Consider the following 13,655-nt stretch of genomic DNA (forward strand, 5'->3'; position numbering starts at 1 on the left):
TAACACATGCCTCGCCGTCGGCCATGTGATTACCAAACGTTAGAAACGAACTTCAACAAGCGCGCCCTCGCTCCGTTTGCTAGCACTTTCCACCACTGTCAGCTGATAGGTTACGTCATCCAAAACAAAAACCTCCCTCTCGCGGAAAGACTGAACATTCGTGAAGATGCTCTGTGGGCGTGGCTTAAGGCCTCCGTTGTGGACAGTAACAGTGTCAGCTAAGTTTAGCGGTCAGGGTTTTTCCTCTCCGTGGAAGGAGTCTTCTTCTTTTTATTTTTTTTGCATCTCACTTCCGTGTTTGCTGTTTCTCCACGAAAAGCTTGATATCACTCTCCCCCCAAAAAGCATACAAGAAATCAAGTAGGTAACTAATTTATCCAATGCGTTTACAAGTACGGGTAAAACGACAAGTTGTGGTGTTTTAGCGTATTATAAACACGGTTAACCGATAGGTCAGCTTTGTAATGGCGACGTGTTTATATTAAAAAGCCGCTAACGGTTAGCGATAACCTACATATCAAATAACTTATATCATATAAAATCCACATTATAACAGGGTTGCTATGGGTGGCATAGCAGTTATTAAACATGAGGACGACCTACTCACAACTGGCCTAGTCTGACTTAAAACCAGGATGACATCTAAGTAAATAGCCTAAACATTGGTTAAAGCAGGAGAACTGTCAGTTATCTGGCTTCCACCAATGTCATGTCCTAAACATTGTCTAACTAAGCATGGGGGGACTACAGAGTAACTAAACATGGTGTTAATATTTCTGGCCATGTGGCCATATTACCTTGAGCTGTTATTGTAACCTATCCTATCTTATCTTATATAAGCTTATGTTTCTGAAAATAGATTTGTGAACTTGCTAATAGTGCTAACAGTCACGAGGTTTGTGTTGGACATGCCACACCCAGTCATATGCTCCTAGTGTCTCAGTAATAACAGATGCGCTCTAATGTGTTTACATTTTATTCTGTAGGTGTTACTTCCAAGATGGCTATGGTAAAGAGTGGCTGGCTTCATCGACAAAGTGAGTATCCAGACACATTAAAGGAAAAACATGAATGCTTGACCTCCACAGTAATGGATCTATTAGTGTTTATGCTGTAAGTGGGGGCAATTGTGTGGTTTAGATGACCTGTATCCTACAATGAAACATTTTTAGCCTGATAGTAGTGATGAGATATGAAAATGATAACACAGGAGACTTTGGATCTCAACCTAATCGCAGAATATTTGTTGGAAGAATGATATTTCATTACTCCAGTAAAGAGTGGTCTTTTTTTCTTTTCATTTGTCACCCATCTATAAGAAAGCAATATAGCCATAAATATGTCAGATACTCAGATGGTTAAGATGATGTCACATTAAAAATAAACAAACTACCTTTACTATGTCAGGTACCATACTGCGTCGATGGAAAAGAAACTGGTTTGACTTATGGGCTGACGGACGACTTGTGTTCTACAACGATCAACAACGGCGCGACATGGAGGACGACATCCACATGAGGGTCAACTGCATTAACATCCGCAACTCCGCTGGATGTCAGGGTACATGTCTTACGCTTAATGTTGATCTCATGCGGCTGATCCCTATGCTATTATTACCCACCTCTTTGCACTAATTTTAAATGTTTCACCACCCCACTTGCATTTTTAGAGCTGAACCCACCGGAGGGAAAGACGCGTGATGCCTTGTTCCAGATAGTGTGCAGAGATGGACGGGTCATCAGCCTGTGTGCAGACAGTGCAGATGATGCTCTGTAAGACTGCACATACACACCAAGTCATAAAATTAGTTAGATGTATTTGAGTACAGGTAATTAGAACAGACATTTTTAACTCAAGATGACATAATGTCTGCTTTTGTTGCAGGGCATGGACAATGGCACTTCAAGATGCCAGAGTTAATATGGTGAGATTTTTATACGTTATTTAAAGTTAGTGTTGTTGTAACTGACAGTCTGTCATTTTCTGTCACATTACCTGAATAAGCTCTGAATAAAGCTGAACTAAGAGTGACTTGAGCACAGCAGAAGAACTGTCCTCCTGGGAGGAAAACTGGATATTTTTTTTATTGTTTTCACTTATCTTAATGTTATGTGCTTGAGTTTTTTTGGTGTTGGCAAGCTTCAGTTGCTGATTTTTGTTATTTGATACTTTTAGGTGGTCACTGCTCCTCAGATCGGCTTTGCACAGGAGGTGATTGCATCTGCTCCTCCCCCCTACTCGGAATATCCTCCCCAACCGGTGAAAAACAGTATTAATACATCTCTTTTCATGTTCATAACTGAATAAAATTACTTTTTCAGGTCTAAAGTCTTTTATGAAAATAGTGCTACTTACAACATTTGTCTGTGGTTTAGCATGACTATCTCAAGTGAAAATCAACTCAGTGATTAATGTAAAACAAAACAAAAACCAACAAATCCAGTCTTTCTTCTATAAGCCATCTAATACAAAGGGTTTATTAATACAGTAACATCCTTTGTGTCACTTTGTTAAATGTAATTTTTTTTGCCAGGTTTATGCCCCAGGCCCATATGGAGACTACACTGCACCGCCCCCACAGGCCACACAGGTCGTATACTCTGCTGATGGGCAGCCCTACACAGTTGCTTATCCTTATCAATACCAAGGTAAACAGCTGGACATTGCCCACCACTAGTTTATAGGAATCCTGGTAGCTAGAATAGAATAGAATAGCCCATTATTGTCACTGTAGATGTACAACAAAATTGCGGACTAACTAAACTCTGACCTAAATTTGATTGTCGACAAGCGGACATCTTCACAATATGCATATCCATAATGCAGTAAAGTGGCTGGATTTGATCCTTATAAAAGAAGTCTTCAGTATAAAAGTAAAATCTTTCCACTTTGAAAGGCCTAATATTTGTTTATCCGTAACTGGCTCATTTCAGAACGTGACTGAACTTAGTGGTTGTCAACATACTTCTGAGATTCCCATACTGAGGAAATGGTGCATAGAATGGGATTTCTGACGCAGTAATTACCAGTGCTGTCATCCTGATGCTTAACAAGAGTATTACATACCATCTTAGTTACTATAAGAACATTTGCTCATTAACAAATAGAAAAACATGCAGCTTAGTCTAAAATCTTTATTAGTTTTTCAGGTACTTAGATAAAAATGTATCATGGACTTTAAATTCATTCTTAAACAAATGGGTCACAAAAACCCATCTAGATGTTCTTATTTGTGACCAGAGGATAAAGTGAAAAAGTAGAATAGTTTAACAGAGTTTAAATTGTATGAACTTACCATTATAAAACTTGTGTTTTGTAGGTGGGTACGTTGCTCCTGGAGTGAACCATGTCATCATTCGGGAGCGACAGCGTGACGACGGAGGAGATGTGGCTTTGGGCATGCTCGCTGGAGCGGCAACCGGTTTAGCACTCGGCTCTCTCTTCTCTGTATTCTAGCGTCAGAACTAATGTACTTCTAGCAGCCAGTGACTCCCTCCCCCTGTATTTATATGGCCTCCTCTCTGTATCATCACGTGAGTTAGAATGAAACGTGTCTGATGGGCTACATCTATCTGACGCATAATTGTGATGTGCAGTGAATTACTCACCATGTATACTCAGCACTTTCAAATACAGTCTATGTTGCTGTTTACCAACATCTTTGTGTTATCTGAATATGAATATTCTTAACCAAAAAACATAATGTAATATAAGCATTACTTAATTTTCAAAGTTGTCAAAATGACAGAAAAGACACTACTCCTTTCATGCACATTTCAGGTTCTCTCCTGTCAATTTGCTTCCACTTCACGGTGCACAGATGTTTTTTTTGTGTTTATTTCCGTTTACTGTATGTTTTTCTATTTTAATGTTTTGTTGTTTTGATTGTGAATTTGCATCGTATCTTTGACTCCTGAGGTAATTAGTGGTGGAGCTAGCTTCAGATGAGCGTAGTTTTCTGAGGGACCCGTTTGATGAACATTGGTTTGATTATATAGTCTGTTATATTGTAACCCTGGCATTTACATGAAGTGAAATGGGACATCACTCCTTGAGATTTATAAGTTCTTGGTTTATGTTTTTTTCATTGGCAGCTTTTCAGTCATACCTTTCATTTAAAGTGTTTTTTTAAATCTCCATGGACTTAAAAAACCCTTAGCAGGTAAATCTCTTGAGACATTTCACTTGGCTAGGACCCTTTTTTTCTCAGCATATAAATTATGACCGCTTTTAAAATCCAAACTTCTGCTCAATAGAAAACATTTTGGTCTACATTTCAAACAGATTTTTTCATCACTACTGACACTGAATTAAGAGATGTATAAGAAATGTTTTGCAAGCAGCTTATTGATGTAATTTTTTCTACAAGTCTTAATTTGTTTGTTGCTGTGAAATTAATATTCACTTATCATATAAGGAAATTAAATTGTGATTTACACTGCATTAGAAATATAGAAATATGATAGTTAACTAAGAGATGTATTTTAACAAATAAACATATTTACAAAGTTAATGTTTTAATTCCTTTATTTAGCCCTGAGACTTCTGTTCACAGAACATATCCAGTAGAATACAAGAAAAGTACAAGTTGACCTTTTTTTTTTATTAATGTAACCCCTGTAAACCCAAAGGAAATTCTTAAATACATTTAAAACCCAAAGGCAACACAGCTAGAGCATAATCATTTATAAATAAGTCAGAACATAACTAGAACACAGTAAAGTGTCAGTAATCTAACAGGAGAAGGCTGAAAGAAAATGTGCAACGGCATATCAGAATTAAGAAATTCTTTCATTTTCTCTACATCAGTTTAAATCCCAGAAGATCCTTTTGGATGCCATTAATGATTTGTATGTAGTGAAAAAAAGATTGCCAGTGTTCACAGACTTCATTGCATAAATTCCTGTTAAATGTCAACCACAACACCAGTTCTGTTAATCAAAGTATTAAAATCTGCCTTAGACTACATAAAGTATGTAGTGATGGAAAGATGCCAGGATCTACCCACTGTAGCCTTTGCACATACTTTTCTAACAGTGATGCAGTTTCAGAAAAAAAAAAACGCTTCAGTTTGAAATATAATAAGAAAAACCCTTAAAAAAATAACGTAAACACAAGCCTCGGTGGATCGATAGGTTAATGTGGCTGAAAGAGGCGATTCCTCAACTGGTTGGTTGATTTAAAAAAAAAAAAAGATCTATGATTGTGACAAAAGGATAAATGTTTTTTTTGTCAGCTGTAAGACTGATTTGCTGCAACCTCTGGTCCATTAAACCTGTGACATTTTCCACCATTTTTGACACAGCAGTTGAAAAGGCGAATCAAATGATCTGAAGCATAACTGAGAGTAAAGATAGTTGTTAAGTACAGTCCTATTTTTGAGTACAAAGATATTATTAGCCTTCTTGACCAAAATCTTCAGTAAACTTCTTCAGCTTCTCCAAGTCCTGCTCGTTCACCGTAGGCTTGGTGTTGCTTTGTGACCTCAGCATGTCAGCCTGTATAGAGAACATTAGGTAGGTCAGAATAGATTACAGTCACTGGGTTTGTCAATAACACAGAGAGAGAACTGACAGAGACAGATTGCAATTCATTGTTAACCACAATGAAGGAAAAAAAAAACATTTCATAATTGTTCACTGACTTTGATGGTGCCTTCTGGTCAATTTCATCCATAAGCAAAACACTGTTAAATGCCAGTAAGCTGCTGTTATGTGACCAACAACTAACAAGAGGGCAAAGAACACAATAACCTGTAACTGAAGATTTTTTTCTCTGAGCAATAATAATGTATGATGCAAGCAGAATCCTGACAATCAGCAGGATCCAACCAGCAAACACTGTGTCACTGGCAAGTCAAATATGCAAATGTTAATTTCATTTCAATGTAAAGCATTGAAAATGATGGGTAACAGTATCCATGCTAACTGCTTAGACTCCTCTCTATAACATTACAAAAATGTACAAAACAGACTATGTTTTTTTTCTTCCAGAAAGCAGACTCTGTTCATCTGGTTTCAGTGAGAGAAATGTTTAGTCACTCATTCGAGATACATTTTAGAAAAATCAAACATTTTTAGCCACCAAATATGACTTTGTTAACCTTTCAGCTCTCGGTTACATTTTGCTGGGCTGGATTATTTTCTATCCAGTGGGTGTGGTTTTCCGAATATCAACTGATGAAAGAGCCCTTTTCTTACCATGGATACAACTGGCTCTAGAAGTTTCTCTCCAGGGACCTCCATCCATGTCATTTCAATGGAGTTGGGCTCTCCAGGTGAGCACGGAGTCAGCAGGTCATCGACCACAACGCCAGGATTGTTCCATGTTGACCCTCGAACCTGAATTAGTATGGGCATAAGGACAGGAATAAAAAATTATAAAAAGAAACACCACACAGTGCTGCCTCCCTCTGGTTGAATTTATATTTTAGATTGATAAATTTATTATGAGCTGGGATAGTCTCCAACAGCTATAAGGATAAGTGGAAGTGGATAGAAGTTTATTTTGGAGTTACAAGAAAGACTCCTGCCCAAAGGATGAGCTTCAAGAAAAGTTGCAGACATAACAACACAAGTTATAGGCATAAACTTGATATGTATACAATTAAAGTACATGCCTGACTGTTTATTGTGAGCAGCTATGTGTCTCAAAACACAAATTTGGGGAAGAAGTCACAATGCCTTTAACCAGCTAATCCCAAATGACCACTCCTCTGTCAAATACACCCAAGCCTATAAAAAGGCACTACGGCTTTGGAGAAAATGACATCTGTAAGAATGCCACGACTGGTACAATCTGACTGGGATCTTCCCACTGGAATGCTGGAGGCAGGGTGAACCACCAGACAAGTTCAACTCCACAGAAAACCAGTGGAGTCATTTTAGTAACAGAGTAAAACAGTGTAATCCTCCTACGTGGACTCAGCAGCAACTCAGCGCAACAGTGACTGAAGAGTAAGCTGCCATCCCACAGGATGACACCTGACCATGAGGAGGCATATTACAGCCAAAGTCAGTGCAGACGGGGGGTACACTAATTATGGATTGCCTTTTTTTGTAACCTGTAGTTATATTACACACAATATATAGTGATATATCAAATTTGGACATTTTTTTGGTCTTTTTTCCAGGTTGTTTTTATCACTGATTAAGTTAAAAGGTAATGACAAGCAATATATGAGTGCTGATTTGCATATAACACAAACTACACCAGTGCATTTGCAAAGAAATGTAGTGGTGCGTTTTTAAATTCTTTGAGTACAGTTGTATGTAAAGATGAGATAAGCACCTTGTCAGGTGTATGAATTTCAAGTATGACAGTTAGTTTGATTTTGGAATAATATACTTCCACTGGATCCCTGAACCAGGTTTTCTTGCATTTAGAAATATGACAAAAAGAGCATGTCAAGCAACGGTTACTGTGGTTTTACCCTTTTGAAGTGCGTGGCTGTCTGAACCTTCCTGACTGGCTGCATCAGGGCGTCCCTGACAATTATACTGATGTCAGCTCCGGAGTAGCCATCTGTCTTTTTGCCCAGAGTCACGAAATCCGCCTCTGTCAGGTTATTGGGGGTGGAGCCCAGATGCAGTTTGAACATGGAGGAGCGGGCATGTTCCTCCGGCAGAGGAATGTAGATTCGCTTTTCAAACCTGAGACATAAACGAGCATTAAACCTCTTAAATCCTGGTTGTTAGCCCAAAAACACTGATGAACAGTACTAGGTAATATAAGAGGTGATTAGGTAAGTAAAAGTAAGTAAAATGTATTTATATAGCGCTTTTCATAGATAAAAAGGTAGGGATCATTTGTATAGAAACAAGTGGATCTGACCTTCTCCTGATAGCTGAGTCCAGCGACCATGGTATATTAGTTGCACCCAGGACAAGGATTCCGTCATTATCATTACCAACACCTGACAGGAGAAAAGAGTTGCACAATTAGTCAACTGAGCACTAAATATTTTCAGGTTTTTGTGATTTTGTTGCAACAAAATAAAGAAAAAATAGGTGACACTGGGCTGCGGGCGCTTACAGATGATTTTTAGACAAATAAATGCTTAAAACAATCAGTTGTCATGAATAACTGAACTATGAGCCATAGTTCATGACACTTCGTATCGTCTTTCCAGCTGTTGGTTCAAATCTGTAAGTATCTTCTTTCTCACCCTGCATCTGAACGAGGAACTCCGTCTTGATTCTGCGAGCTGCTTCACTCTCATTCTCGCTCCTGGAGCCACAGAGGGAGTCGATCTCATCAATGAAAATGATCGATGGTTTGTGTTCTCTGGCTAAAGAGAACAAGTTCTTCACCAACCTAAAGACAGACAGAAGTGGAAAAAATAGATTCATTTTTCTTAACAGTAACTTTGTCATAGTCTTAATTTTGCCCCTAGGTAAAGAACTTGGGCCTCACTTTTCACTTTCTCCTAGCCACTTAGACACAAGATCGGAGGATGAGATTGAGAAGAAGGTGGAATTGTTAGCTTCTGTGGCCACGGCTTTGGCCAAGTAGGACTTTCCTGTTCCTGGAGGCCCAAACAAAAGGATCCCCCGCCACGGTGTTCTCTTGCCTACAAAAGAAGTTTCAGTCTTTAAAAAAACAAGGAAACGAAAAACTTCACTTTCACAAAACTTTTTCACAAAAAAAAATAAAAAATAAAAAATCCCTGCCTGTAAACAGATGTGGGAATTTGATTGGCAGGATAACAGCTTCTTTAAGGGCTTCTTTGGCTCCTTCGAGTCCAGCTACATCGTCCCACTTTATGTTTGGCTTTTCCATAACAATGGCACCTATAAAATAAATGAGGTTCAGAAATACCAACACATTTGGCTTTTCAAGAAATTGTATGTCAGTGATATGCACCTGACAGTTGATTTTGGAACTTCTTTTTTTCTTGGTCTTCACCTTCATCACTTTCATTCCTAAAAGGTGGTGGTGGGGAGAGGTGGAGGTCAGGGGGTTATAAGCATAGGGCAAGAAGAAGACAGAACACTTCTGTAGAACAACTGTAGAACCCATGGGAGTAAGAATAAAAACAAACTTAGTAAAGAATATTACAAATTAATTGTAAAAATAAAAAGCTGTACAGATCCACCTAAATTCGGGAATCATCCTTTCTTTACAAACTACTGACTAATGGTTCTCTTATGTGTGACTTCTAAATCAGAACACCAGGTGGCACACTTTACCAACAAAGGCAGAGCCATACAGTAAACCAAAATTCAACAAGAAAAACATGTTTAGATAGTGACACTATGTCACTTACACTTTCATAACAATTTTACAGCAACAGTCACAGAGTTAGACACTTCTGGGGAAATTATGACAAAGATTTAAAGAATAATACAGTTAGGTCTAGGGCTGTGCGATATGACCAAAATCTTTATACCGTTATTGGGACGATAGAATTCGTCCCGATAATGATATAAATCACACAAATGTAATATTTTCTGTAAATTCTGTGAATCTCGGGCAGCTCGTCTTGCGGGAAGTGTTTCCAGCTGCGCGTCATGTAGCTGGAGTCGAGTGTTTTAACAGATGCATGAAACGATACATTTTTAGACATAAGTTGTAACGGCCGCCGTTTTCTTTGTGAGTATTTATTACACAGCGTGCTGCAGGGAAAAGCCTGTTCTAACGTTTGAGTCTAAGGTTTATTTTTTAGCGCCTGGCGGCTCTTTTTTACTTCTCATCCGTAAATAATCTGCTCTTTCATGCGATTCAGTTTATTTTGAAAAGTCTCAACAGGATCTTGAGCTTTATTGTGAAAGGTTTATGTGAAACATAAACAAGTGGACACGCGATGGTGTTACCGTCGTTGTTGCTAACGACAACGCATAAAAACAGGCGCTGTGGTTATATTAAATGTAAGAAAAAGAGAGAACTTTAAGAAATTAATATGGCCACTACAGTGATCATCAAAACGATGAAAAAATATTGCTGTAAACAGTTTATTTTGCGACACCACGAAACGATAGACGTTTTTATATCATCATCCGATATATATCGTTATATCGAACAGCCCTAGTTAGGTCCATATATATTTGGACACTGACTTACAGCCAAACCCAGGCGTTTACTAAAGCAAAGATGTGTAATAATCTTGAATGGCCAAGTCAGTGACCTGATCTTAACCAAAACAAACATGCATTTCACTTGTTGTAGACTAAACTTTGAACAGAAAGGCTCACAAACAGCAACTGAAATCAGTGCAGTAAAGTCTGGGCAGAGTATTAAAAAGGAGGAAACCCAGCATCTGGTGATGTCCACGAGTTCAAGACTTCAGGCTGTATTTGCCAGAAAAGGGTTTTCAACCAAGTATTAGAAATGAACATTTTAGTTTCAATTATTTAATTCAACTACTTTTGAGTTGTATTACAAAATGCTTTAATTCCTCAAAGTATTATGCAGTATTTTTGTTAAACCCACTAAATTAAAGCTGCTGAAGTTAAATAGAGATCAGAGCAATTGGAAATTAAGAAAATCCCATCCTTAGACCTATTTTTTTTATAAGACTGAGCTAATCACACAGCAATGCTGCAGATGATGAAAAGACATTTCTTTGGTAAGTCGTGTTATAAACCAGATGGAACCGAGCACATCAAGTAATAACTCTGTATTTCAGTGGTTAAAATGTTATGTAAAAGTGTTTATATGTAATGCATTTCAATAATAAAGCATAACTGGTAGAACAACCTGGCTGATGTGTATACAAGTGAGTGTGATTAAGTTATAGCAACCGGCTGACATCTGCAGGTGATTTAACAACTGTAAAGGTAAGTGGGTCGTCATGCAAATTATCAGAGCAACACTTCAACAGATAAATAATAAATAAAAATTCAGAGGCTTCAAATTCATTAACATACATGTTCTGCTGCCTTCAGCTGAATGGAAAGGTTTAATGAACTGAATGAAACATTTTTCATGCAGTATAAAAACGCTGTTGACACCTCATTAAATGGGACTTACTCATCCATTTATAGATAAATACAGGCTGGTTTACAGATGTTCCTGCTTCAGCTGCATTAAATGTTCATTAAATGCATCTGCTGACTGGAAAGTGATTCATTAAAATGGTTTATTTACGCGTTAAGTGTTATACATAAGTATTTACTGTTGAACAACTGTTCCAATAACTTTGCTTGTTTTTATTGATTAAATCCGCAAAGTGGATGCAGATTGAGCAATGTGCTTCTGAGCGAACGATTGTGAGAGTAAAGTTTAAGACTCAAAGAAAGTCCGCTGAATTTACAATGACGCAAAAACATTTTAAAATATCTGTCACAGATCTAACTTTAAATTTAATAAATAAATGGATATATATTTGTACACATTTAAACTGATCTCTGTCTCAGTCCGTTAAAAAAATTGCACATGGAATTTCAAGGCAACTAACAATAACTCTCAACTTTGTCCATTATTCAGACCAAATTACATTTAGCTTTCCTTTCAGGAAATTACCCAGCCTGCAGAACAAAGTCTAAACTGTAAACAAAGCAACAAACATTGTGAAATGGACTCAGATTTATTGATTGCTCCTACCCTTTGTCACCAGACTCTTTGACGGGTTTGGCTGGAGGAGCGTTCTCTTTCTTCTTCAGATATTGCTTCAGTTGCTCAGCTCTGTCCAGGTAGTCAGCACACTTTGCCCTGATGCTCTGCTTCGCCCGATCGCCTTGGGCCTCATCTGCAACGCAAAAACTGACTTAGATCATTCATGCGGAACCGAAGTGGAGTTTAAAACAGCAAAAAGGATGTACAAATCTAACAGTGGTACAAGTTTCTCACACTTCACAACATGAAGGAAGTATTGCACTGCGTGCTGATAACATCTGAGGGCCTCTTCATAGTTTTTGGCCTTGTCTTCCTCTGCGGCCTTGCTGGCCAAATCTATGGCTTTCTGAAAACAAACAAGATGAAACAGAAGGATTTATTACACATTTATAGAACTTATATGAATTTTTTTGGTTCTTGTTTGTGCTTCTTGTTTGGTCATATATGCAGGTAAGTTGTTTAGCATGGTGGGGCGATCGTGGAGAAGAGTTGGCAGTTTGTCTTGTAATCGGAAGGTTGCTGGTTCGAGCCCCGGCTCCAACAGCCTCAGTCGTTGTGTCCTTGGGCAAGACACTTCACCTGTTGCCTACTAGTGGTGGTCAGAGGGCCTGGTGGCGCCAGTGTCCGGCAGCCTCACCTCTGTCAGTGTGCCCCAGGGTGGCTGTGGCTACAATGTAGCTTGCCATCACCAGTGTGTGAATGTGTGTGTGAATGGGTGAATGACTGAATGTGTAAAGCGCTTTGGGGTCCTTAGGGACTAGTAAAGCGCTATACAAATACAGGCCATTTACCATTTTAAACTTATAAAATACACTTTAAAAAGATAGTATTCAAAAGTATTACTAACACCATAAATTAAAATTCTAAATTGTGGTGTCCTGTGATTACATATGCAGCATTTTAAAATTAGACATAATTATTCTATATTGATAATTCAGTCTAGGCTGTTCCATCCAATGGGTGGGGTCTTACTAGAAACACCTCAGGGCCAAAAAACAAGAAAACAAGAAAATGATTACATAAATGTTATACACATTCAGGCCTCCTTGTACATCATATTTGTTCTGTTTGTGAAATACTGGGTAATTTGGGGGATATTAAAGCTACTTCAGTGACTTGCTAACAGTTCATGGACAGCTTAAACAATGAGCCAAGTTTTGTTTTTGTTGTTTTTGCTATCCATAGCAACAATTACCTGTACAGTTTAAGTTATACATTGTTTTCTAATTGTAAAAAGTACAACTCTGTCCATTTAAATTCCCTGAGACAGAAACAAAGTAGCAAAAAGCTAACTTTTATGTAAATAAAGTAATTTAGTTCTTTACTTTCCTACTTTTCATCACTGGAAAAGGGAAAACAGCTAGAAAATATGTTTCACTATGGGACAATAAAGCCCCAACTAAATATTGTTAGAGTTTCTTCATCTATGAAGCATTAGTAGTGATTTACACTCCTTACGCAGTAGTGCCATTTTTTTCCATTACTTATAATTGAATTTATGGCTAAATACATTCAAGTTGGCTTATTGTTAGTCTCTAAATTAGACATTCATACAATATAAAATCCCTAGTTGCTTATTTAATAAAAGGCTGAGTTTATTAAAAGCCGAGTTAACATCTCTTTGATTTGGGCAGTCTTATGTAATCATTGTTAGTAAATGTCTGCCACTTACCTGTAAATTACCGCCCGCCATTAGATGGTTTTCTGTCGGTCAAAGTTTAGTATTTGACTTTAAATAAAACCGTAAACTCGCTCACTTCTTCTTTTTCTCTATTATCTATCACATATGGTTTACTGTCGAACAACTTTAGAAGCCAAACATCCCAAGTGTCTCTCTTCCGCATCAACAAGAGCTCCAGTCACTTCCGCGATGGTCACGTGACATAAAGTAGCTTAACAGCGGCTGTAATTTCTCGTGTTTCATCCGTACATTTGAAAGTTATTTTAATTAATAGAACTTACCATATAAACGTGTACGTTCATAACCGCTTTAACGTTTTTGAGGGAAAAAACGGAATTAATGTAATTAAATCACAGCACAGGTGAGCTACAGGTGTCTGTTAATAGGGATAATAGTGACCTCTAGTGGGTATTCGTCA

General features: G+C 37.9%; 2 protein-coding genes across 3 annotated transcripts; one reads left to right on the forward strand and one right to left on the reverse strand.

The window, feature by feature from the left end:
• Window positions 1–153: 153 nt before the first annotated feature.
• Window positions 154–4,513, forward strand: plekhb2 (pleckstrin homology domain containing, family B (evectins) member 2). 2 transcript variants are annotated; one of them, XM_082523757.1, is made up of 8 exons: window positions 154–364; window positions 987–1,037; window positions 1,408–1,560; window positions 1,670–1,772; window positions 1,885–1,924; window positions 2,176–2,259; window positions 2,534–2,648; window positions 3,320–4,513. In XM_082523757.1, the coding sequence occupies exons 2-8, from the start codon at window positions 1,001–1,003 to the stop codon at window positions 3,454–3,456; spliced, it is 669 nt and encodes a 222-aa protein (XP_082379883.1). In that variant the 5' UTR covers window positions 154–364; window positions 987–1,000; the 3' UTR covers window positions 3,457–4,513. The 2 variants fall into 2 exon arrangements, with proteins under 2 accessions (XP_082379883.1, XP_082379882.1); XM_082523756.1 differs by having other exon boundaries at window positions 155–360.
• Window positions 4,510–13,430, reverse strand: LOC309700280 (vacuolar protein sorting-associated protein 4B-like). The gene is made up of 11 exons (XM_082523754.1): window positions 13,229–13,430; window positions 11,791–11,902; window positions 11,545–11,689; window positions 8,866–8,924; window positions 8,673–8,792; window positions 8,416–8,572; window positions 8,168–8,316; window positions 7,834–7,915; window positions 7,433–7,652; window positions 6,201–6,341; window positions 4,510–5,498 (listed from the first exon to the last, which is right to left on the reverse strand). The coding sequence occupies exons 1-11, from the start codon at window positions 13,247–13,249 to the stop codon at window positions 5,397–5,399; spliced, it is 1,308 nt and encodes a 435-aa protein (XP_082379880.1). The 5' UTR covers window positions 13,250–13,430; the 3' UTR covers window positions 4,510–5,396.
• Between the last annotated feature and the right edge of the window lie 225 nt (window positions 13,431–13,655).

Source organism: Aulonocara stuartgranti, assembly GCF_965226115.1.
Source record: "Aulonocara stuartgranti genome assembly, chromosome: 23".
NCBI lineage: Eukaryota > Metazoa > Chordata > Actinopteri > Cichliformes > Cichlidae > Aulonocara > Aulonocara stuartgranti.

Coding starts and splice junctions, on each gene's coding strand:
- plekhb2 (XM_082523757.1), top strand. CDS start 1,001: ATGGCTATGGTAAAGAGTGGCTGGCTTCATCGACAAA. Junction 1,038..1,407: donor TGGCTGGCTTCATCGACAAA/GTGAGTATCCAG, acceptor TTACTATGTCAG/GTACCATACTGCGTCGATGG. Junction 2,649..3,319: donor TTATCCTTATCAATACCAAG/GTAAACAGCTGG, acceptor TGTGTTTTGTAG/GTGGGTACGTTGCTCCTGGA.
- LOC309700280 (XM_082523754.1), bottom strand. CDS start 13,249: ATGGCGGGCGGTAATTTACAG. Junction 8,925..11,544: donor AAAGAGTCTGGTGACAAAGG/GTAGGAGCAATC, acceptor ACCACCTTTTAG/GAATGAAAGTGATGAAGGTG. Junction 7,653..7,833: donor GACTCAGCTATCAGGAGAAG/GTCAGATCCACT, acceptor TTTATGTCTCAG/GTTTGAAAAGCGAATCTACA.